This window comes from Lepidochelys kempii, chromosome 14, assembly GCF_965140265.1.
Source record: "Lepidochelys kempii isolate rLepKem1 chromosome 14, rLepKem1.hap2, whole genome shotgun sequence".
NCBI classification, from domain to species: Eukaryota; Metazoa; Chordata; order Testudines; family Cheloniidae; genus Lepidochelys; species Lepidochelys kempii.
In genome coordinates this window covers 8,198,159-8,223,598 of record NC_133269.1, presented here as the reverse complement: position 1 = coordinate 8,223,598, position 25,440 = coordinate 8,198,159, and the positions used below count along the sequence as shown (strand labels likewise).

General features: G+C 39.4%; 1 protein-coding gene across 1 annotated transcript in view; it reads right to left on the bottom strand.

Moving 5' to 3' along the window:
- The window catches only part of PITPNC1 (phosphatidylinositol transfer protein cytoplasmic 1), a 206,190-nt gene that overhangs the window by 179,755 nt on the left and 995 nt on the right, over window positions 1-25,440 (bottom strand). Inside the window, 2 exon segments of the mRNA XM_073311590.1 lie at window positions 17,815-17,912; window positions 21,461-21,553. Of these exon segments, the coding sequence (XP_073167691.1) occupies window positions 17,815-17,912; window positions 21,461-21,553 (191 nt within the window).

The following is a 25,440-nucleotide window of genomic DNA, read 5'->3' as shown; positions in this document are numbered from 1 at the left end:
CACAAGGTGTTAGTACAAATGATACATAATGCATAATATTTCATAATTACATAATATTTCATGAAATACATAATATTTCAAATGGAGTTAGTTAAACCAATGCTGTGCTAATTTCGTTGTAGCTTAAATCCAATCAGGAATAAGCTGGTCCCAAAATAAAAGGGCCCATACAGCCTTTTGTACCAGTTTAACAAAACCAGTTTAAAAAACAAATTTCAGTTGAACTTCTGTGTACAGATAATGCCTGAATATAAGTGTCCATGTCAAGATAGCAATATATTTGCTTTTCGGGGAAGGCGGGGGCAGAATGGGGAGGAGGAGCAATGAGAAATAATCTGGAGGTAAATTTAGGAGCAAAGCTACAAATGCACACAAACCTATCCTTGTGGCAAAGATCTATCAATATTCTACATCCTAGAGCTGCATGAAAGAAAAAAAAACAAAAAACAAAAGACTGACTTAGCCTCTGATTAAGGCAAAACTCCAGCAAAAGGAATATACTGACGCCTGAGAGATGCACATAAGCTAAAAACATCTGAAACAGGAAAATAATATATAGAACTTGTGCAAGAGTCACTGTGTCATTTTTACTGTATGCACAACCCTGTCAATTAATTATGTTTTGTTTCATTTTATTTAAATGTATTTTACAAATGCCTTTCAAGCCAGCCTGCAACCAGACTTCTCACCTGTGGAGCTGGCTTTTCTGAGTGCCCCTACACAGCTAGTTTAGACTCTGGAATATGTTTCTTCACTGCTGGCAAGGAGAGGAAGAGAACACTGATAGTTTGAATGATTTAATATCTCACATAGTAGCTAATCTGTGCCTGAAAAATCTGTAATTAAATTTGCAGTCTTGTGGTCTGAACATCACTGGTAATGAAACAAAGAGAAAAATAGGAAAAGGGGTTTGATTCAAAAATAAACAAACAAATCACATCACCCTAAGCGTGATGTTTGGGGTCGGACAACAGAAATTCATTCTCTTTCATCATTCTCTGCACTAGTGCAAAAGCTTTGGACTTCCAAAACAGCTACACCAATCACCAGAGACAGAAGACACCTGAAACAAACTCCCGTTCCTCCTTTGCAGACATAGAAGTTGCTTGCCATGGCTGAACCGCTGTGGCAATGCTATGCTAGAAGAGGCAGGATGTCATGAACACATTCAGGGATTCCATAAACCCTGTATACTATATTATCCTTACTCTCATTATCATGCTCAGCACTCTTTGGGGACAAGATGGGGCTGGAAGATCTGTCACTACACAGATTATCCAGTCCTTCCTACACAGCCAGGATACCAGGGACACTATATGTGAGTGCGTGTGAGTGAGAGTGTGGGATTCCCCCCCTTTGCCCTTGCAGAGCTCCCATTGTCTAAATGACGAGCAGGAAGCCAGATATGGACCTGTTTTCAAACTACAGCCTGCAAGGTTCTCCTGCCACACACAGCATACTTGAGGATGTCACTAACACCACATAGATGGCCAGGCTCTGCAGTCATTGTGCAGGCAAAACTTCTATTGAGAAATAAAAAACCTTTACTCCTAGATTTTTGAAGCACCATGCAGGATTTTAACATATGATTCCTATAGCCACATGGTTAAACCCCACTCTGTTTTTCATGGTACTAGCCAACTACTCCTAAATCAAATTAAAGTAATTTCTCAAATATCAGAACTCACAGCACAAGAGGGGCTGAGTAGAGGCACACATCAACAATTAAATGTTTGTACATTTCTTGAAGTAATGAATTTAAGAAACTGGTTTCCAAACCAGTGATGTGAGCAGTACAATGTTTTAAAACCACAAATATTATAATTATATGCTGTACCAAATACTTTCCCTACTAGTTTTGATCAAGCCAACTCTATGTAGCTCAAAACAAACATATGAGAAATATCTCCAGGGCACCCTTACTTTCTGCAAATTTCACTGCTGTGCCAAATGAAATGGAATTGAGGGCTGGCTCCAGAAATCTGCAAAAATGTTACATCGCCACCCACTAAACATAGCAGCCATCACTAGAATAGACTTGTGTTCTCATTTTAGTAAAGAAGTGTTTTATAGATATCACAGCAAAGGTCAGCTACTTCTTCCTTCTCGCCTACACCCTTCCTTTCATTTGTTTGTGGAAACACTGTTAACGGCTGACTCCACAGCTATTGTGTACACAACAAACTCTCACTGACTTTAATGGGAGCTAAGGGCAACTGCAGCCTGTAGGAATACACCCTGGATGCCTGATCCTTGAAGTCAGCAGGAGCCCAGGGCAGGACATGACCAAGTTGGGCCTTAGAGGAAGAACTTCAGAAGAACAGAAGGAGAAGGTGTTTGGGTTAGGGGAAGAGAATGATAGGGAGGGAGGAGGAAACATTAAAAAAAGGAAGAAAAGATAGGAGGGAAAGGTTGTTATGAGGGATTAAACAAATGAGATCTGTCAGGATGCAGAAGATAAGGATCTACAAAAAATATTTTGTCCTCTGTAGTGAAATGTGTGTGTCTGTGCGCATACACGCACATATATTAGGGTGGGGGAGACAAGAGTAAGACCAGCAGAGGCTAAGGTTTGAACAGAAACCCTCTCCAGGTAGGTCTTTGCTACTTGTGTGACAGATATCACAATTTCCTTCAATATCCTTGACAAAACTTTAATGAATTAAGCTTAATTATCACAGGCCTGTATTATTGTGGGATTGTATGTAACAATTCTAGGGGAAGACATGACTAATGGAAACCTTGGGAAGTATTATGAGCGTCAAAAGACTATTTTAAACAATGCTCCAGACAAGCATGAACTTTTAAAGTTAAGTGCGTTTTCCAGGAAATCTCTAGGGGACGGTGTATGCAAATACAGCCCCACCAGTTATGCAAGAACTCAGCTTTTCAAAACTTCACCATGAGGAAGGGACCTTTGGCTGATGATTACCTGTTATGTTAGGATAAGATGAAAAGGCCCAAACTGTATAAAGGAGGGACTCACAAATTCATGAGTGTTCTTGTTCTGAGAAAAAAGTGTTATGAACTTTTAACCACAGAAGAACCCGTGTGGGGTTTGAAGGACTGACTCCTACCAGAGCCCTTGCAGGAGTTGGGGTGATCTTTGGTAAACGTATTAGATGAGTATAGGTTCTTTTTTTGTTTTCATATGTTTCTCTGTAATGCTTTCAACTTAAGAATAAACTTGCTTGCTTAGGAAAGCTGGGCAGTACCTTATAACTGTAAGCAATTATGCTGTTTATAGCCTCTGAGGGGAAAGCAAAGCAGGCCTCCTTAGGTAGTCTGATTTGCTGGGGAACTCACAGTGAAGGCAGGGAACTGGGCAGTCTGGACCAGCCCTGCCCAAAAGAGTTAACAACTAAGGAGCCAGGAGCCTAAAAGTAGGTGACCTTGCTGGGCCACAGAAGGAAAATACAGGTGCAGTTGCCCTGAACTGTGAAATCTTGGGTTCCAGTTTAACCAAAACTGACACAGAACTGGTAAAAAATTCTGGATGCACATTTCTTTCACACCATTTTACAAGCAGTAAACTCAGAAATCAAAATAAAATAAAAAATACAAACCATACAGACACACCTATGTTTCACCAGTTTCCCAAGCTCCTGGTAAACACAACTCTCATATCTCTCCCTTTTGGCACAATCCTTTTAAACTAAACAGGCTCAGCTACAATTAACTAACTCCCAGTTTTGAATGCCTCTCTGAGTTATTTCTGAGCCGTACAATGAATTAACCTCTGCAGCCCTGTTGTCCAGTTTGGTGGGTTAGAGATACCATGGGGGTAGGATGAAACCAGGCTTTGGGGTCCTATTCCACCTGCCACTTCCCCTTTCCTATGCCTCTTCTCCAGCAGTGAACTTACTTTACATCTAAATTTCAAACAGTGTTAGACAAATGCCAGTGTGGATTTGACTTGGTTGAAAGGGTTATTTCTTGGAATCTTCCCTACTGGTGCAATGAATTGAAATTTGCACTTCCTTGCATTTCTAGGGCAGCTGCCGCCAAGTGGAGGAAAACAGGCAGCAATCTTACCATTGCCATCCCCTGGACTAAATCAGCACAAATCACTGATGTTCTTTATTCCACCAGTGAATGAACTAAATCCAACTCCAACAACTTCGCAATAATTCTGAGCTCAAGCCCTTTCTGTCCGTCTGTAACTGAAAGATAAAACAGCAATACACGGATACATTAATATTGCTTAGTGAAAAGGCAGGGTCAGAGGTATCAGACTGTAATTCACTTGTATCGAACTTGTCTTATGCTTCAGAAAAACGTAACCACCTGTTAAGCTGTTATTTTGGGGAGAGTGTATCTATTTTCAGTGATAGACTTTGCACTGATATCCATCTCCAAGTATGACATATAACACCATGGTAACATAAACAGTGTAGCTGCTTGAGAAAGTTAAATTATAAATAGCAATGTATAGCCCATGAGGTCTTGGAAATAAACTAACTTGAAAAATTAATACAGCGGGTCTTATCTTGCTCCAATTAAAGTCAATGACAAAAAAGTTCCATTGACTTTAATAAGTATAAATATCAAGTACAATATTAAAGATAAATGATGAGGTGTCTTTGAGAAAGAGTCAGGTTACATATATCCACACCACACAATTCACTGTGCCTAACTACAAGAGAGATTATTTTAAGTATACCTGGTTCTTATAGTGATTTGTATTCACAAATTATCAACAAAAAAATCTGATTAGGTGTTTGTTACCCAGAATGATACCAGGTAACATTCTTAACACTACAATTATCGTTGTTTTAAAATTTCTGGCAAACATGTTGTTTTGTTTCACAGGTGCTGTGTCATGGTAATAGTGTTTCAAATAAGGTGGCATATTCAAACTCAGATTAATATTATGCTTCCAAATAATTGTGATATAAAAATGTAAACAAAATAGGTGTAACCACACACAGTGCTGAGTCCTGTATGTACTGGTCTTCACTAAATGAATGTCAATCAGGCAACTGAGTACAATGTTGGCTAAAAAAATGGTTTAAACTGGACTGGCATTATCAGATAATTATTTTGTTATGCATTGTGAAAAATAATTATTCAAAGTCAACAACACAAGGTCATCAGTTGTGCAATATCATTAAACCTATGCTGAAACAAAACCAAGAACTAATATGATGGAAATGAAACAAAAGACATTCAGCTTTACTACATTATTGCTTCTAAGTACAGAAAACAATCTATACTTTCATAGGGCCTAAATGTTCCCAAATTCCAGTACTGAGGAGAAATCAATCTTAAAACAAACAGAGGAAAACATCTAGAGACTTTTGATTGTTCTGCAGATAAGATGTACGAACCCCTTGCTAGATTAAGGCCCCAATCCTGCATACATTTATGCACTTGAATGGTCCCATTTACCTCAAATGGGCCACTTGTGCTAAAAGTTAGGTAAAATGCTATAGGATTCCCACAAAAGGCTCAACTACTGCAACAACAAAATAGGAAATTGTTAGGGTTTCAGATCAGAGAGAAAGAAAAATCTTAGCAAGAATAAGGAAAAGAAAGAAAAAACCCCAACATTTGAAGGAAACAGAATTTTAATTTTCCTGATTGAGGACTTTGAGGCTGCTGTAATGCAAATAAAATAAATAAAGTTCAGCCACAATCCCACAGGAGAAATCTGCAGGAAATAAGAAAGATTTTCTAAGAAAATCATTGAAACCACAGTCCTATAATTTTGTACCCTGCAAAATTCAGAATATGCTCTAACGGTAAAGACTATATTTTTGTACATTTCTGGGGATTCAGAATTGGTCAGTCACCTGTTAACTGAAACCAGGGAGAAAAATTAAACAAGAAGGCAACTCAAAGGAATAAAATCTAGTGTTAGATTAAGAGTTCTGTCTATAAAATCTTATTCTAGTAGAAATTAGGTGTACTTTGCCTCTAAAAATGTGATCCAAAGCCCACTAAGGTACATGGTGATTCTTTTAAGTGATTTGAATCAGGCCTCAATCGGATTTGTATCAGGCCTTAAACGTTTGCTGTATTTCTTCAAAGTTTTGGTGATATGTCTGACTGAATTTTGTTTTTCTACCACCCCCAAACAAACTGTGACTGAGCATTTAAGATATTTGGGGGTAAGTAAAATGACAGTATTTGACACAGTATTTGTGAAATCTGTTATTTATAAAAATGCGGTAAGAGTTTGTAACTTTCTGGAGGACACTTTAGCTCCAAGTTAAATTTGTGTCTTTTGGTGCTTAGCTGCATCTATACTGAAATACTGAAGAGCATTTAAGAAATAAAAATCAGGTTTAACATACTTCATATCAGATGATGGTCCTAATCACAATAATAATTTGCATCTGCATCCTACCTTTCACCTTAACTGCCCATTGCAAATTTTGATAAGTAAATGTTACCTATTTCACAGGGACATTGTAAGTATTATTCTTCCCATTCTATAGTTGGGAAAAGTGAGGCACAGAGAAATTGAGAGGTTTTCCCAAGGCCAGATTGAGAGGCAGCATCAGAGCTAGGATCAGAAGCAAAGAGCTGCTAGCTCATAGTTCTGAGCCTAGACCACATTATTCTCTCACGTGATATGTCTGGGCTTCAGCAACCATACAGAATATGATACCTTTGAAAATAACCTCCGGGTACAACAGCTGCTAACTAGTTAATCCCTAATTTAAATCTAGTTACATGCCAGTTCACACACTGTATAGTTTATTTGATCCTGACAGTAACAATAGTTCCACTGTCATCCTGGAAAACACTGGGTCAGATATTCCGTGGTATAAATCAGCATAGCTCCACTGGGTTCAGTGAAGCTACATTGATTTAAACCGGTTGAGGATGTGGCCCAGTGTCACCAATTCGATAATACATTATACAGCAAACAATACAATGGTCAGCCTTTACCATCTGCTGGGCTAGCTCTAAGTAGGCATTGTTAGTTTCAGCTAAAGACAATTGTTCATCATGGTTTGCATTTGTGGTCAAATGAAAGGGGCTGTATTCTGTTCTCAGTAAGTGAAGCTACTCAGGATTTTTACACTGATGTAAATTAGATGAAAATATGTCTCAACAGTGTGTACATCACTGGGAAACAGTTTCACAGTTTTAGGGCAATAACTAATATGGACTTCTTAAGTCTACATTGAAGGGGCCATTGGATCACAGAAAAGCTGCAATGGAGGACACATTCTGCTCTATAGGACTTTTTATGTCGATATAAGAAGGATGCTCAATGTCAAGATCAAGGTGGCAAATGTTACAAACTGTATTGTTGGTCAGTGTGAATGCTGCTGAGTTGTGTGTAAACCAGGAAAGTAGAAGCCCTAAGGGCTAGAGAAATTGCAAACAATAGCTTACTGCTTTTTTTTTGTTTTTTTCCTTATAGTTAAAAAACGAGTTTTTCTTTTCCACGCACAAGGATGTAAAGCCAAGGTTCATGCTCATCCAAAATCATGGAATGTAACTAAAGAGCCAGTATGTATATGCAGAACGATTCTCATGCCAACAGTATATTAGTGTCTAGCATGACAGCTAAATCTTTGTTTCAGGTGTTCAGATATTCAGGATGGAATAGCTAACTACAATGTCTGCATGTATTCCAGCAACCACAACTGACTCAGCTATAAAAAGACAGCTTGGGGAACATGTTTGTCAGTCCACCAGTCACACAGAGGATGCTGGATGAATCAGTCAATGACAAAACCATTGATTATAGGGCTATCTGATCATCTAGGCAGAATATTTTGTCAAGGAGAAGACAATTCCTAACAGATGTTATCTGTATTAAAACCTGCCAGACCAACTTGGATACATTCCCTCACACAGGCTGAGGTGCTAATTTTCAAACATAACTATCTCAGCCCTTTGGAGGCCAGCATCCTAGTCACTATATATCAGACCAGGCACTGGGTGTAGTTAGACTAGGAGGGATTTAGGAAGCATGATTGTATTTGAAAGGACAGAAGAGATCACTTACAGCTCTACAGAACCTGATGAGCTAATGAGGTATTTAGTTTACCAGCTGGAGAACCCAGGGAAGAAAACAAGGCTGACCCAGGGAACAGGAAAGGGCTTCACAGCTCTGCTGCTATATTGTGATGTACCTGGTGCATAAACAATAATAAAGACACTTGGTGAAGGTACTTTGGTGGACTCTCTGTGTCGGTTACTTCACCCAGAGTGCTTACCAGGGAGGGTCTCCAGGAGCAAACCTATTCATATGGCTATTGCAGAAATCTTTTCCCTCCAAAAACTTAAAGATCTTACTCCACTTTAAGGACTATAATTGCCTAATATTTTATTTTTAAATTAAGAAGATTATCATCTAGAGTCTGACAAAATGCATCCAAAAAATGGGGCATTTCCAGCATTACAGCTCAAAAACAGATAAGGAAATTAGACTGTAGCAAGGGAGAATGTACTTATAAAGCCAAAATTTTCAAACTTCAGAGCTTAAAGTTAGGCATCTACAGCCATCCATAGTTAGAACCTAAATGAGAGTGGCCTGATTTTCAGAGGTGTTGGTCATTGGCCGTTCCCATTAACTTAGATAGGAACTGAGTGTGCTCAGCACCTCTGACAATCTGGCTAAGGGGATAAAACCCTTAAGTTAAGGCACTCAAAGTTAGAGGCTACTTTTGAAAATATAGGCCTTACCCTCTCTGTGCCTTAGTTTCCCCATCTGTAATATAAGTCTAATAAATACTAACTTATCTCACAGAGCTCTTGACAAAACCAAAATTTCTCGAGTGCTCTAGAGCTCTTTGGATAAAAGATACTATAAGTGCAAAGTATTAATTGGCAGCTCTTCCTGTGAAGGGACTGCAGGATCGGGCTCTAAATTATGTCAGATGAAACCTTCCAATCAAAAGTGTAAGTGTTAACCTTTTTGCTTTTTAAAGCTAAAGGACTTCAACACTGAAAGAAATACACACTGTTCTCCATTGACCCCAAGTGTATTTTTATTGTAATTTACATGTGTGTGTTTATAGGGAGAGCTGCTCAGCTAACATCTAATCTTTTCCATTGACAAGTTCTTATTAACTCAATACATTTTTCAATTAATCATCACAGAATCTTCCAATAACACTTTTGTTTTCTTTTACAGTATTGGGTTGAAGTATGAAATGGGTCTGAAGTGAAGAGAAGAATTATTTTTGATCTTTGATCTATTTGCAGAAGAGTTCAACTCAGATCTGACATCTGTTCCACTTTTCTCCAGTTCACAGGTGGCTTGAGTGAGGCTATAGAAAGCTCAAGTGTAAAGCAGGCCAGTCATTCTCTTCCCCCTTTAAAACACATCCCTCCTGGCTTCCAACCATTTCTTCTAAACTACTAGACTATAAATAAAAATAAAACAAAAACATCTATAGTTATTACTAGAAGTCAATTTATTTCGGGCTCTTTGCAGGACCTATATAGTAATAGCTTCACATGCTTTAGCTATTATATGGTTACAACTGTTCTCCCTAGCTTGTCATCTTCAAGGTCAATCTGAGGTCATGTTCTAATGAAGGCTTTTTGATGTAAGCAGATAAGACTGACCATGAGATATCAGATCAGATCTGCTTGTCCACGTGAGTCTTTTACAATGCTTTCTTTTGGAGAGTAAAAAAGATGTATAAAGTGGAGGCCCGGAGAGTGTGTAGATCAGTAATTAGCCATTAATTCATTTCTGCCAAGCACGTCAGTGCTTCAACAGATTAATCTGCAGAAAGAAGATAAAAGATTGTGAGCCAGGTTCTGTTGAGCAATGACGATGAACAAATCTCTTTCCATTTCAATTTGAAAACTGCTGCAAGATCCTTTGAGGAAATCACAATAAGATAATGGAAACATGATAGTCTCTGCATAGCTAAGGCTTCAGTCAGGCTTCATTATATTTGATTTCTACCCCTTATAACTTGGTATGAAAACTGCCAGTCTCACCGTGTAGGATAAGAATGTGGTCAGACTGCTTTTGAGTTACAAGTCATTAAAAATGAACCTAATCTGACATGTATCTAATGTTTATGTGCCCTACTCTTGCTTACAAACAACTTGTTGCTATCCATTCAAATGTCCCATTTAATTACATCTCTTTGAAAACATATGCATGGGTTATATTTGAAAAAAAGACTAAACAACTATTGATTATTTTATTCATTAGTAATGATTACAGTATTGCCCCCTGGTGGGTGATTGTAGTTTAGAGAAAAAGACAGTGTCCTTCTATACAGTACCTCACTACCATAACAGAGATTTTCCCTTAGAAAGATCATGTAATAGAAGCCACTGGAGCAAAAGTTCCCAATCCAGCAAATAATTATGCAGATACATAAGTACTGTCAGCTACTTCTCTGTGCATACAAACACATCCCCAAATAGTTTCAGACAGCCTTAAATCTCTCCATCTGACATGCTAAAAAAACCTGCTCTTTGTGCATAGAGCAATCAGCAGGCTAGGAAATCTCTTCCGCAGGCCCGCTCACAGCAATTCCAGGCCACAGGGCAGAACAGTCAATGGGCCCCCAAGCACACACAAGCCACGGACACGGTCCACCTGATATTTGGGCTGTGCTGCGCCTGCACTGGGTGGTGCCCAACGAGCTGCCGGCTGCACTGCTGGGCACGCTCTTCCAGCACGGCCAGAGCTTCCACATGCCCACCTGGTAGGGTTGCCAACTGTTTAATCGCGCAAACCCAAAGACCCTTGCCCTGCCCCACTCCCACTCCTTCTCAAAGGCCCCACCTCCTGCTCACTCCATCCCCCCTCCCTCCATCGCTCACTCTCCCCCACCCTCACTCACTTTCACCAGGCTGGGGCAGGAGGTTGGGGTATGGGAGGGGGTATGGGGTGCAGGCTCCAGTAGGGAGTTTGGGTGCGGGAGGGGTTGTGAGGTGTGGGCTCTGGGAGGGAGTTTGGGTACGGGAGGTGGTTTGGGTGCAGGAGGGGGTGTGGGCTCTGGGAGGGAGTTTGGTGCGGGATGTGTGTTCTAAATTGGGGCAGGGGGTTAGGATGCAGGAGGGGGTCAGGGGGTCAGCGTTTACCTTGGGTAGCTCCCAAAAGCAACCGGAAAGCTGCTCTGGCAGCGGCTCCTAGGCGGGGAGCCCACAGGGTCTCTGCACACCGCTGCCCACAGGCACCGCCCCCACAGCTCCCTTTGGCCGCAGTTCCCAACCAATAGGAACTGTGGAGTTGGCACTCAGAGTGGGGGCAGTGCATGGAGACCCCCTCCCCAGGGGCCACAGGGATGTGCCGGCCACTTCCAGGAGCGTTGCGGAGCAAGGGTCGGGCAGGAAGCCTGCCTTAGCCCCACTGCACTGCACTGCACTTTTAAATTGCCCGGGCCCCTGGGCAATTGCCCCTTTGGCCCCCCAAATCGGTGGGCCTGCTGTTCAGGGTTAGATGTCCATAAGCTCCTTAGAATGCAAATATAGGTTGTCACCAAACAAAACTGGTTGTTCAAATATTTTTATGTAAACAGTCCATATTGGGGGGAAAACCTCTAATACTTGATGTCTGGAAACATGACAGACACTTTTCATGATTACTCCCATTTGGAAGCTCTAAAATCCTGACTCACTGAAACTTACAAATAATTCAGTCTGTATTTGAGAGTATCTTGACAGTTTTTGCTTGTTTGATATGTGACTATGAGGCTGCTCCTAAATACTTTACAAGGGCCAAATTCAGCTCTTATTTATTCCAGTGTAAATTGGGAATAAGTCCACTGACTTCAGTGGAGATACTCTTGATTGGTACCAGAATAAATAAAAGAAGAATTTGTGCTATTTTATTCACTGGGAGTTTCTTCAGAATAAGAAGTTTAAGATCTGGTCCCATATACCAACTCCAGAACTAAGAGAAATGGTGATAGTCAGCCCATTCTCTGGAAAATACTGAGGATGACTCACTTTGTTTTGCATTTGGCTTCAAAAAGTTGGTGAGATATGACTTCATATTTTTCTAATATAATTTTAAACAATTAATAACTCAGTCTTCCAAACTGGAAGGAAATGGTTGCTGGCTCTCATTTCCCTACAGAGCAATCTCTCCCCAGACATCGCTCAGAGAATTATTACAGAGATCCAAGGCTTTACCTGTTGCCCTTGCTCGTCACAATATGCACATTCACACCCACCCACCATACTGTACAGTTTGCTCAACATTTTCAGATAATTTAACTGGAAGGTATTAAAGTCACAAGATATTTTCTACACAGAAAAAAGACAGGAATTATGATCTGGTATGGAGCACAAACCTTTCTGAATCTTTTTAATATCTTCAGGCAGAACACTTCAGCTGTTTAGCAACAGTTTTCTGAGTGACTTTGGTACTTTAAAAAATTATGTAGGATCTTGTAGTGTTTTCTCATATGATGTAATATAAACATTCCTATTTGTTAAAATGAACAAATTAAAATGTAATGGGAAAGAAAACTGAGAGCTGGAATGATTTGTTAATTGCAGCCTGGTTTGAAGATTGGAAATATGTTCAAAACAATTACTTCATGAGACTTTAGATTCCTTATGTACTATTGAAAAGAAACTACTTTTGTAATTTGCACAGTTTAAGACTGTCAACAGAGGGACTGGTTTTGAATTCCTCATGCAAGTACAACAAGATGAGGAACCAGGATGACAGAATTAGCATGTGGTGGGCAATTGCATTATGAGGGCTAGTCAGACATCATTTATATTTTGGTTAAATTTGGAAAGTCTTGCCTGTAGTTGTGTTTATCCTGGGAAAGCAGTCAACAGGACATTTCCCAGACTATTACTTAGGTAATTAGACAGTTTCCAATGTAATATTTGAAAACAATTCTAGACTCATGGCAACTGACACGCAGTTCTCTCTGTGGCTATGTCTTCAATTAAACACCTGTTATTGGCCCTTGTCAGCTGACTCAGGCTTGGGCTGTGGGGCTGTAAAACTGCAGTTTAGACATTTGGGCTCAGGCAGGAGCCCAAATTCTGGGATATCACAAGGGGGAGGGTCCCAGAGCCCAGGCTTCAGCCCAAGCCCAAACATCTAAACTGCAATTTTACAGCCCCAGTCTGTGTCAGCTGACAAAGGTCAGCCACAGGTGTTTAATTGCAGTGTGGACATACCCTGTAATGACTTGACTGTGACATTTAGCGACAGCCTTAAAGGTGGAGGAGGATGGCATGGAGCCACAATATCCTAGCAAGAGCTCAGTGAAAGACTGAGCTTTGTGGTATACAGAGCAAATATGCAAAGATGTACTTCTCTTCCCTGGACTTTACCTTGTATCCTTGCACAAAAGCCAGGGATAATCTGGACCTTAGGGCAAAATATATACTTAATAATATTTCAGTTAATGGCAATATTAACCAATATTAAATTGTATCCTTGGGCATGTTTTAATTGCTAATACTAAGGAACTAATGCTACAGATGTACAGAAAAAACTCCCACTGACATTACCTGCTTTGAACCAGGGCATTAATCTTCAATGGCATCAATACGCAATTGACTGTCCTAAGTAGACAAGCTAGAGTAGTTATGGAGAAGCTACTATGTATGGCAGAACCCCTCCAGAATACGTGTCTTCATAAGGACCTAGATATGGGACAGGATTCTTGCTTGGTGGCTCAGACTCCAAAATAAAATTTCAGGGCTCTCTCTTACATTCTATACTTTGGTGGAACTGCTGGTCGCTTCAATGGAAGATTTGCCTTTTAAAGGACAACAGCAGTTGGCCCCAGCACATCTGATACAAAAGGTCTAAACCTGAAATTAGCACTGCCCTGTTATTTTGAGATGTATCAATTTTTGAGTCTAAATGACATTTTCTCTTGAAATAATATCCAGGACCTAATGATCAAAGGAGCATTGAAATAGCTGCTGCATTTGTCTGTGCAGATTTACTTCTGGACAAATCAGGCAGACATTTAACTACTTGATTTAAACACAGAATTCCATTTTTACACACAAATTATATTTATTTACAAAATTATGCACACAAATATATAAAGGAAGAGGTTTGCTGTGTATCTGGATGTGCGGTATGCCTTATACCCACCTCCTATGCTTGAGTTTGATCTACTCAGTGTAGCTTTGCCGTATGACAAATAAAGGCAACTGAGTACCGAGACTGGAGTCGAACTGAGTGGAAAAGGTCTCAGGGGAACCCCAACACAACACTGAAGAGTAAGGAAGGATTCTTCTTTTTCATTCATGTTATGTGAGAGTTTTATGCATGAATAATTCGTAGATCAGTACTAAAAAAAATCAACTCAAAACGAAACAACAGCCATGGAAAAGTCTCTTTGGAGACAGAGCATTTCATGATTTCATGTATAAAGTGCATAGGCTCATAGCCAGAACTTTCAAATGGGGGAAGGAACAGTGCAATAGGATTCTTAATAAGGAAAGGGGCACAAAACAAAACAAAGCCCTAACAAAACAAGACACTCCACTGCACACACTTCTCTTCCTAGGGAGAGGATATGAGAATGAATACATGAAAGATGTCAGTCACATTGCATAATACGCTACAGGATAGTGCTCAGATATTTCGGTAATGAGAGAGGTATAAGAACCTATACAGAATAGGAAAGAAATCCAAGCTCTTGTGTAAGAAAGAAATGCTGCATTTTTCAACTAGTTACTAACATCCTAATCCTGCAAGGTTTTGCACACCCTCAATTCCCACTGAATCCCACAGGATTTGAGGTCAATAAACAGCTTGCAGGAGGCAGTTAGACCTCTCTGTATCTAGCTCCAAAATGTTTCTTAGTTTTCAGAAGATGAGCGCCGCTATCCACAATGCATCAGTTTGGAAGTAGACATGCTGTCAGTAATGTATATGGACAATGGTAATATTACATTAGTGCGTACAACTAAACTCTCATTTCAACTTATTTCAACCGTATGAGGAAAGATTTAAAAAGACTGGGACTGTTCAGCTTGGAAAAGAGATGATAGGGAGTGGGGGGAGATTTGATAGAAGTCATGATGATATGGAGAAAGTGAGTAAGGAAATGTTATTTACCTCTTCACATAACACAAGAACTAGGGGTCACCCAATGAAATTAATAGGCAGTAGATTTAAAACAAACATAAGGAAGTACTTCTTCACACAATAAATGTTGTGAAGGCCAAAACTATAATTGGGTTCAAAAAAGAATTAGATAAATTCATGGTGGATAGATCCATCAATGGCTATTAGACAAGATCCTCAGGGATGCAACCCCATGCTCTGAGTGTCCGTAAACCTCTGACTGCTAAAAGCTGGGACTGGACGACAGGGGATGGATCACTCAATAAATTGCCCTGTTCTGTTCATTCCCTCTGAATCATCTGTCAGTGGCCACTGATGGAAGACAGGATATTGGGCTAGACCATTGGACTGACGCAATATGGCCATTCTTATGTTCTTATAAAGTAAGGTATTTAAACTGTTCAGAGATGGTTGGAAATGGTAAACAGTGAATTAAAGTAAGATAAAGTAAGCTGTGGTTCTCAGTTGGAATAATGGATGATTTAACACCAGAGAACAATCTGCAGCAAGAGTGGGCATCCTAAATAATTCTGTGCATATCATACAGGACAAAAGATTTTCAACCTAATCTTGCTCACCTGAGTCTCCCTGTACAGAATGTGATGCATCCTTATATTTATTATATTATTTATTTGTATTACCATAGTGCCAAGGAGCCTTACTTATGGACCAGGACCCCTTTGTGCTACGTGCTGTATCAGGGGTTTTGATTTTCTCTCCACCCTAGAATGCTATGTAAATTAATTTTTAAAAGGAAAAGGAACTTGTTTCCTTTCTGAACACATAACTAACTGCTATTAATTCACTGTGATCGTTTGAGGGCAGCTTGAGTTCAAAGAAGTTTGGCTTTGACAAACTGCTTCTTCCAATAAAATAACAAACTGAACAAGTTAAGAGCTACAGTTCAACATGACAGCTTATTCTATCAATTTCTTCTTTGAAACAATTGTTGCAGCTAACACACATATGTGAGAACAGGAGAATTATTACCTTGGAACATATACATATGGCTTTCTGATGATCCTGGTCCCACAGAAGTCAGTTTGGCCACTAATTTCTACGGGCGCAGGACTGGACCCCTATCACAAAACCAAATCTGAAATTCAGCAGTTTAAAAATATTACTTTAATTTTCCAATTAAGTAGATCCATAGGAGTATCCCCAAGTGTGCTTACTGACATGACAACAGGGACTCCACACTATACACTGGGGGGAAAAATTATCCATAATGGGTAGCAAAATATTAATCTGAAAGTAGTCATTTAAACAAATAACATAATGGATACTTTGATCTGTAAAGTAAATGGATTTTGTGACCATCTTTTATATTTTAACCTGGAATACTTACAATACCTTTTGGGGACCCTTTGTATGTAATAATATTTAATAGTCAACTACTGCATTCAGATACCGAAGAGGTATTATCTTTTCGGGCTAAATCCTACATTCCTAGACGACCCCAAGTTCCCACTGACTGGAGTGGGAGTTTGTAGAGTGCAAGAAATGCAGGACTAGCTACAATTGTGCTATTGTCGGTACATTTTACTACATAAATACCAAAAGCACAAACATTACACATCACTGAAGTCTAGCAGATTTCCAGATATGTAAAGACAATGCAGTGCTATATTTAAACTATGTGATACAAATTAACTGCAATAAAATCACTATAATATTAGTATTCCCACTGCCTTTATATACATTTCTGCACCAAATAGAGAGTGGGATGGGGGAAGAAAAGCCGGCAGTAAAAGAAATGTATTTAAAGCGCCCTCCGGTGGCCCAGAAAGGTCTTAGAAACCAAATGATCTGCCACATTGACAAAAGCAAAAGTAGAAAAAAAAGAAACTTTTCTGAGTGTGGGTGTTTGCAAAAGAAATATGTGATGCACGTTCAGTTTTTGATTGACCTGAAGAGGCACCGTCAAATGTCTAGGGCTGTTAGACAAGGGATTGATGTTTGTCATACTTTCAAAACAGTAACTCCTCTCTTCTTTTAGTGTCCACCACAGCAACATAAAGAACTGATAAAGCAGCATCTAATCCTTTTATTTGTGTGTGGCACTGTGCAACAAGAAAGCTCCATCACCATCATACTCACATATGTATGAATTAGCAGGCCTTTAGATGTCTAGGTATTTATTACACTTACAAACACACACTCACTATACATCTATGTATATATGTCTAAGTAATCTATTACATATACATATTTTGATATGTATAGATGGCCATAAATGTGCATGATACTTTGCAGGCACATAAAAATATAATGTCCATAACCCAGAGAATTTAGTCTGATTGATAGAAAGCAACATGACTTTAAAATACTTTTTTCCAATACTAAAAGCGTACTGATTAATCGTTTTATCAGAGATCTACACACTACAATCATTAAGTTTAAGGCCATTTTTATTAACAATGATGTAAGGGAGATCTTTAAGTCTAAAGAAGGAAGGTTTTCATGTATTTAGAAGTTGGGTTTATTGGACAAATGCTTTATCAGATTCTAGATCTCAACACACATCAACCCTTTCAAAAAATTTGATTTCTAAATTATTACAACTAATACTTCGATGACAGTGAATTCATTACACTTACTTTCACTTACATAAGATTTCCTTATTTTGCAATGGAAATATGCTTCTCTACACCAATCACAACAGGAAAGAGTTCATTGTACAAAGAAAAATGACAGTACAATAAACACAAAATAACTAATTTTTTCTAACCTCCCTTTGAGCCATCATTCAGGGGGGAAAAGGACAAATAACCTAATGCACTATAAGCATTATTAGTGAATGCACCTACCTCTTCAACTGTCAAAGGCATACAGATCCGGTACTCCTTCAAGAGCATATTTCTGCTGCAAACCAGCAAAGCTGGAGAAGAGTGGTTATTTCTGCACTCTGATCACGGCAAAAACAAAACCACAGAAAAATGAATCAAACCCTTGGTTGAGTGTGTACTTGACAATGTGCTCAAAAGACCCCAACACTACCATCTAGGAGGGATGACCCAGCAAGAAGAAAAACCAATACAACTGCTCCTTTCTTCCAGTTCTTCCTCCTTCAAACTGAGATCATGTGAATTTCCCACACATACATACACACAAAGAAGTCTCAAACATCAAATGAGATCTTTAAAGTCAAAGACATCCGTTGGAAATGTATTAAAATGACAGTTCCTTTTCAGCTATATCAAGACATGCCTGGAGCAATCAAAAACAAACCAACCCCAAAACAACCAGCCTCAAATATTAATGTCACCAGCAGCAGTATATTGGAGCAGTGGCAGCAGCAAGGATGAGATGCTTACTTCCAGGACAAAGGCTTTACAACGTTTCCTTTCCAGGCTGATAAACACGGCTCCCTCTTCCTCTCCGTATTACAGCTGCTATTATGCACGCACTAGTTCTGCACTGTGGGGGAGAGACTGGATCTGCTGCCTGATATTTCCCCACACACACACCTTTGATCCTTCCTGGGGCTTGGGTTTCCCCCACCACAGCTCTGTGTGTGTGAGAGGTAGCTAGCAGAACTGAGGAGTCTCTGCAGCAGCAGCCTCAGCTTGGGTCTGAGTGTATATCTGACATCAGCAGCCACAGCAGGAAGGATGGCCCCATCCGGCCAATGGGGAAATGGCACAGCAAAGAATGTGGAGGATTTAAACAAAACAGCATGTCTCTCCTAAAGTGCCAGCAGCCAGCAAGCAAAGTGAAGGAAGCTTGCAAGTGGACAGCAGAGAGAAATGAAATCCAAAGGCACAATTGGTATTATTTTATTGCACAATCATTTTGGGTCATATAAGAATGCGTAACTAGGAGTAGTGGGATGAAACTGAAATTTGGGAAATTGGGAGGAACTTCCCATCAGCAAAAGTTATTTAGGCTGTGGAGCTATCTCCCAAGGGGAGTGAAGGAAATCCCTTTGCTTGTCATATTTAAAAATAAGACTGTACAAAACACGGAAAAATGTCCTGTAAGTAGAGTCCTGCACTGGCAGGGAAAGAGTCATGATTATCTAAAAGATCTGTTCAATCTCTAACTCCTATGCTTTACATTGTATTGTTACGGAAATATGGAATTATTCCATTTTTCCTTTTCTTAGCACTTTTTAACCCTTCAAAACACTTTTCAGACATAAGATCCTGACGTCACTGAGACTGCCCAGCCTTGCCTTTGCTGAGTGATGGTTTGCAAGACCTATTATTATCAAAGAAACTACAAGATGGCCTTCAGGAATTGGTGCAATGAGCACAAAGGAGATATAATAAACACAGGATGTAATAACCTCACCCACTTCCCTTTTGGTTACTCCTTCATTGTATGTGTGCAGGCTCTGCAACTTGGCTAAAACTGTTTTTCACGTCAGCCATCGAACTTAAAACAGTGGCACTGCAATGTCAGTGAAAACACGTGCCTCACTGCTACTTTAGCCATAATAGCAGATCCCATTTTAATAGGCAAATTTTTCCATTGCTTGGGAAGCAGCAATCAGCTGGTTAAGCCTTTAATTTGCCTGTTTGTTTAAAATGTTTTTCAGTGACATTTAAGGTGTAAAGCTAACGTTAATATAGTAATTAATATGTTAATATTAACAGTAATGTTAGTGTGCACAGGAATCTCTTGAATTCTAATGCTGGCTGTGAAGCTGAATTATTATGTGGCCTTAAATTCTGTACCTCCGTTTCCCCACCCATAAAATAGGATCTGTGAGAATAATTTGAAAATATAAAGTGCCATATAAGTGGTAAATAGTAGTGCAATATTTCTGCAATTCTGCATTTTAATGTAAATAATTTACAGTATTTAAAAAAGTGTTGCAACACCAGGTTTTTAGGGATGGATATAAATTTTGATCTAAAATGAAATAGGTATGCCGTAATATGAGAGAGTGAAAAATCTCAGTTGCTTTTTGGCATTGAACCTATAGGTAAACTTAGCCCAAGGGGAACATAGTGCCATCTACTGGAGCAAACAAAACACTTCTTTATTAGCTTGCATTGATGATAGAAGAAAGAAAAGGAGTACTTATGGCACCTTAGAGACTAACCAATTTATTAGAGCATAAGCGAAAGAAAGCTTATGCTCTAATAAATTGGTTAGTCTCTAAGGTGCCACAAGTACTCCTTTTCTTTTTGCGAATACAGACTAACACGGCTGTTACTCTGAAACCTGTCATTGATGATAGAGTTATACATCCACTTTGCCCTCCCTTTGCACAGTTGTAAATAACTACATAAGGCAATGGAGAATCAAGGCTCTAGGAATTTTACATAGAGTTGTGTCTCTCAGTACTTTGGATTCTCAGCTTAAACATATGAACAATGCACTGCATTTCCTCCATATCAAATGAGTCTGCTTTGTCAAACCTGGTAACAGCCATCTGCAAATATCAAGCTGTAGTCATGATTTATATCTTTGGTTTTGTACACCCAGGGAAGATTGTTCCAAAGACATATCATCCAATTTCAAGTTTCAATAAGTAAGTAAGGGCTCAGTCCTACAAACTCTGAACCCTATTGCCCAGTGGATGAGGGGTCGGAGTGATAGGTTTAAAGGATCCAATCATATAAAAATAAATGCATTATAAAGTTGCAGAATGCCGGAAAGAAAAACATAATGCGACACAAAACAACCAAAGGAAGACTGTATGTAGAGCAGTGATCAGGGAGACAGTACCTGGGACATCACCTCTAATTTGGAAGAGACTCACTACGTAATCTTAAATCTAGGGTTACATCCTACCCCTTTTGAAGTTAATCGGCGTTCTGTTCTTGTTGTCAGTTGGAGCAGAATTAAGTCCTAAACATTTTGTGTCTCAGACCCAGCTGGAAAATTAGGTTAAAATTGGTTTCCCATTGAGAATCACATGCTGTTACTCAGCTGAACTTTCCTGCATAAAGCCCTGATCTTACACCACTACAGTCAATGGGAGTTTTATCATTGATTTCAATGACCTTAGGATCAAGCCCTAAATTAATTTACTACCTTCCACCACAAACCAACCAAACATTATAGTCCCATTTAATACACCATAGCGAAACACATTCTCACAATTTAGTAGGCCAAATTCAAAAACTATGTGAAGTGGTCCCCAACACAAGCACAAAGCAAATGTAGCATTAATGTACACCTGTATTCTGGACAGCAGAAGCCTCAAGCTCAGCTCAGTGCCAGCAACAGATCTTTTTGCCAGGACTATTTCCAGATCATGTGATGTTTACACATAAACACAAAGACCACACCTACTGACCACTAGCCCCACCCCAGAACACATCTCTAATGCTACTGTCTCTACCGGCCTGTAAAGTGGCCTTTCCAAACGTGTTGTAGGGGCAGAATAGCAGAGAAACCTTCCATCTGAAGCTGGGCAGGGATTTCTGGGAAGCAGCGTCTGCCTGAATCTGGTCCCCTATTTTTTGCAGGGTGTCAAAATATATCACTTAGACCTACCTCTAAGTTCACCAACCACATCCCAAAATACAGCATGCTGTGGGTGATAAATGAAGAACTTCTTATCCTCATAACTAATTTTCCATTTTTGTTCTAGGAAAAAAATATATTGGTTAAATCTGCTGAACAACAAACACAGCTGGGACTTATGGAACTAACAATAAAAGTCAAACCATCTTTTCACATATTTTATTGTTTAATGACTACTGAATTAAGGGACTAGCCTGCTGGATCCATGCAGGAAGTCAAATTTGGAGACAAAAGCTGCATCCTCTGATCTCCTGATTTCAGGTGTTGTAGGATATCTTCCTCAAATGCTAGAGGAAGATAGTGCCGGTAGGAATTAATTTTCTCCCCTCTCCCCTTTAGGGCCTGATTCAAAGCCCCTGAAGTCAACAGGAGCTGTTCCATTGACTTAATTAGCTTTGGATGAGGCCCTTCGTTCCCTGAAAGCTCTCTCTCACTATTTATTGAGTCTAAGGCAATGTCCACACAACCACTTGTATTGGCTAAACCTATGTCACTCAGGGGTTTGAATATTCCACCCCCATGATGAGTGACATAAATTATGCTATCATATGCACTTGTGTGCACAACGCTATGTCTGTGGAAGAGCTTCTCCAGCCAATATAGTTAGTCATCTACCACTCATTGAGGGCAGATTAATCATGTCGACGGGAGAGCTCTCTCCTGTCAGCATAGAGCAGCTACACAAGAGATCTTATAGCGGCACAGCTGCATCAGTACACCTGCGCCACTATAAACTCTCTAGTAGACATAGCCTAAGATAATGATGAAATTTAAAAATGTGTTTTCAAACATTTGCAACTTTTGGTACTCATGTTCCCCTTTAATCCTTATCCTTCCGTAAAATCTGGGCAGGGGGGAATGTGCTAAAGCACCTGTCTGACAGGAAGGCAGGGGAATGAAATAATTAAAAGGGAAACATGATGTCACATTATCCCTAAAAACTTGTGTTTAAAGCATTGAACACCATTATGAACATCAAATTTGTTTTTTTTTTCCTCCTGTGGAAAGCATCTCTATGGAGTAAAAAGAAAAGGAGTACTTGTGGCACCTTAGAGACTAACACATTTATTTGAGCATAAGCTTTCGTGAGCTACAGCTCACTTCATCAGATGCATTCAGTGGAAAATATAGTGGGGAGATTTATATACACAGAGAACATGAAACGATGGGTGTTACCATACACACTGTAAGGAGAGTACTTGTGGCACCTTAGAGACTAACCAATTTATTTGAGCATGAGCTTTCGTGAGCTACAGCTCACTTCATCGGATGCATACCGTGGAAACTGCAGCAGACTAGTCTGCAGTTTCCACGGTGTGCATCCGATGAAGTGAGCTGTAGCTCACGAAAGCTCATGCTCAGATAAATTGGTTAGTCTCTAAGGTGCCACAAGTACTCCTTTTCTTTTTGCAAATACAGACTAACACGGCTGTTACTCTGAAACCTGTAAGGAGAGTGATCACTTAAGATGAGCTAATACCAGCAGGAGAGCGGGGGCGGGGAGGGGGTGGATGGGTCATTACACAAAGTAAAACTATTTACCAATGTTTATTTCCCCCCTCCCCGTTCCTCAGAGGTTCTCTTCAACTGCTGGAAATGGCCCACCTTGATTACCACTACAAAAGGTTCCTCCCCCGCCCCCACTGGTATTAGCTCATCGTAAGTGATCACTCTCATTACAGTGTGTATGGTAACATCCATCATTTCATGTTCTCTGTGTATATATATCTCCCCACTGTATTTTCCACTGAATGCATCCGATGAAGTGAGCTGTAGCTCACGAAAGCTTATGCTCAAATAAATTTGTTGGTCTCTAAGGTGCCACAAGTACTCCTTTTCTTTTTGCGAATATAGACTAACACGGCTGCTGCTCTGAAATCTATGGAGAGTGCTGGTGCTTCAAGATACTTGGGGTTACCAGTTCAAATAAAAATAAATAAATAAATAAAAATTGTGGAATTAGTTAAAATCACTGTCAATCACTACTTTTTTTTTTGATGGAGTTGAAGTTAACATAGCTGTTTATTTAAGAGCATACGAGGCTGTGTTCAGCAGAGGTGTCCACAGTTGAAGACAGATGTTGATAAATTGGAGAGGGTTCAGTGAAGAGAGATGAGAAAGCTTAAAGGATTGGAAAACATGCCATTATAGTGAAAGACTCAAGAAGCTCAATCTGTTTAGTTTAACAAAGAAAAGGTTAAGGCGTAGCTTAATCACAGGCTATAGCCTCCTATATGGGAAGCAGAAATTTTATAATAGAGGGATTTTTAATCTAGCAGACAAAGGTATAATATTATCCAATAGATGAAAATTTAGGCTTGACAAATTGAGACTAGAAATAAGGCACAACTTTTTAAGAGTGAGGGTAAATAACCATTGGAACAATTTATCAAGGATTGTAGTGGATTCTCCATTACTGGAAATTTTTAAATCAAACTTGGATTTTTTTGTTTTGTTTTATAAAATGAATGCTCTAGTTCAAACAGGAATTAATTCAGGGAAGTCCTATGGCCTGTGTTATGCAGGGAGTCAGACTAGATGGTCACAGTGTCCCTTTTAGCTTTATAATATATGAATTTACATTTCTATCAAGACAGCATGGGTCAGATTCTGATCTCAAGATACAATGGTGTTATTCTGAATTAACTCACATTAAATCAATGGAGTGACTCTGGATTTACATCAGTGTAAGTGAGATAAAAATCTGGCTTTATGTCACAAAGGATTGGAAAAGAATACAAGTTTCCCTTTATTATCAGCTTATCACACATGTGGCATAGAGTATCTTTCAGCTAAATGTTGTCCTTGATTTATAATAAAGATAATTATTTTGCATAGTCATAGACTTTTTCGTTGTTATTTGTTCCTGGACTACTTAATAAAGACTCAAACTCATGAGGAACTGTCTAACTCAGGCTCTTTCTCTGTTTTTTGCCCCCACACTTCACATTCTGAGAGTTTCTCTACTGGATCAGAGTATGACAACACAACATTTACAATGGAAACTTGTTTTGGAACATTGTGATGGCATCCTATCACCATATGTGAAAATGCCGCACCAAAATGTTCCAATGTTAGTATGATGTAGTGCAACGTGTTGCATCAAAATGCCACTACAATGTACAATGCCACTACAAAATGCCAGAACATTACAATGCTACAACACCTCCTAAAAACTTTATCCCAGTGCTCTGAAACATCATCTCATTACCATATAATGCAACGTTACTGGATTAAGTGACACTAGACTGCACAACAATGTCTTGCATTAAACAGTCATTGTGTTCGATCAACATGCCAGTTTACAGTATGATTTATGTTGCATTAATAAAGGCTGGGATGCAACTTGCCCTGTTAAAACATCACCACATCTCATCAAAGATATCGCCTTTTGTGGTCATGTTGTATGAAAGCAGTGACACTCAGACCTCAGTGGTTCAGGAGCGAAATTAGCGATCAATATTACCCAAAAGAGCCACAGTAGTGTGAATTCATCACGTCATTTACTATAGTACAATGTATTCATATTTAAACAGTAGGACAGGGAAAATATTTAGTTGACATATATTATTTTCACGGCAAAATGACTGACCAACTATTATTATTTTATTATCTACAACTTCTTAATAACATAGTAAAAGCATCCTGATTGGTTAATAATCAAATCACACAGCGTTTTAATATCACATGCTGCAAAGAGCTACAGGAGAAACAAAAAGAGCCACTTCATGAGCCTCATTCCGAGTATCACTGCATGAAAGCATTATCACGTTGAAACATGCTGCCATACAGCAATGTCAAAGCATCATTACATGGACATGCCACCTTAGTGATGAGACCACGGCAAACTGACACCAAACTCAAGTACCAGCATCCCGCTACATCATAACAGCACAGTGTTCAAGAATCATTGTGCCATGGTGAGATGGTACCTTCACTTGGGACCTGAT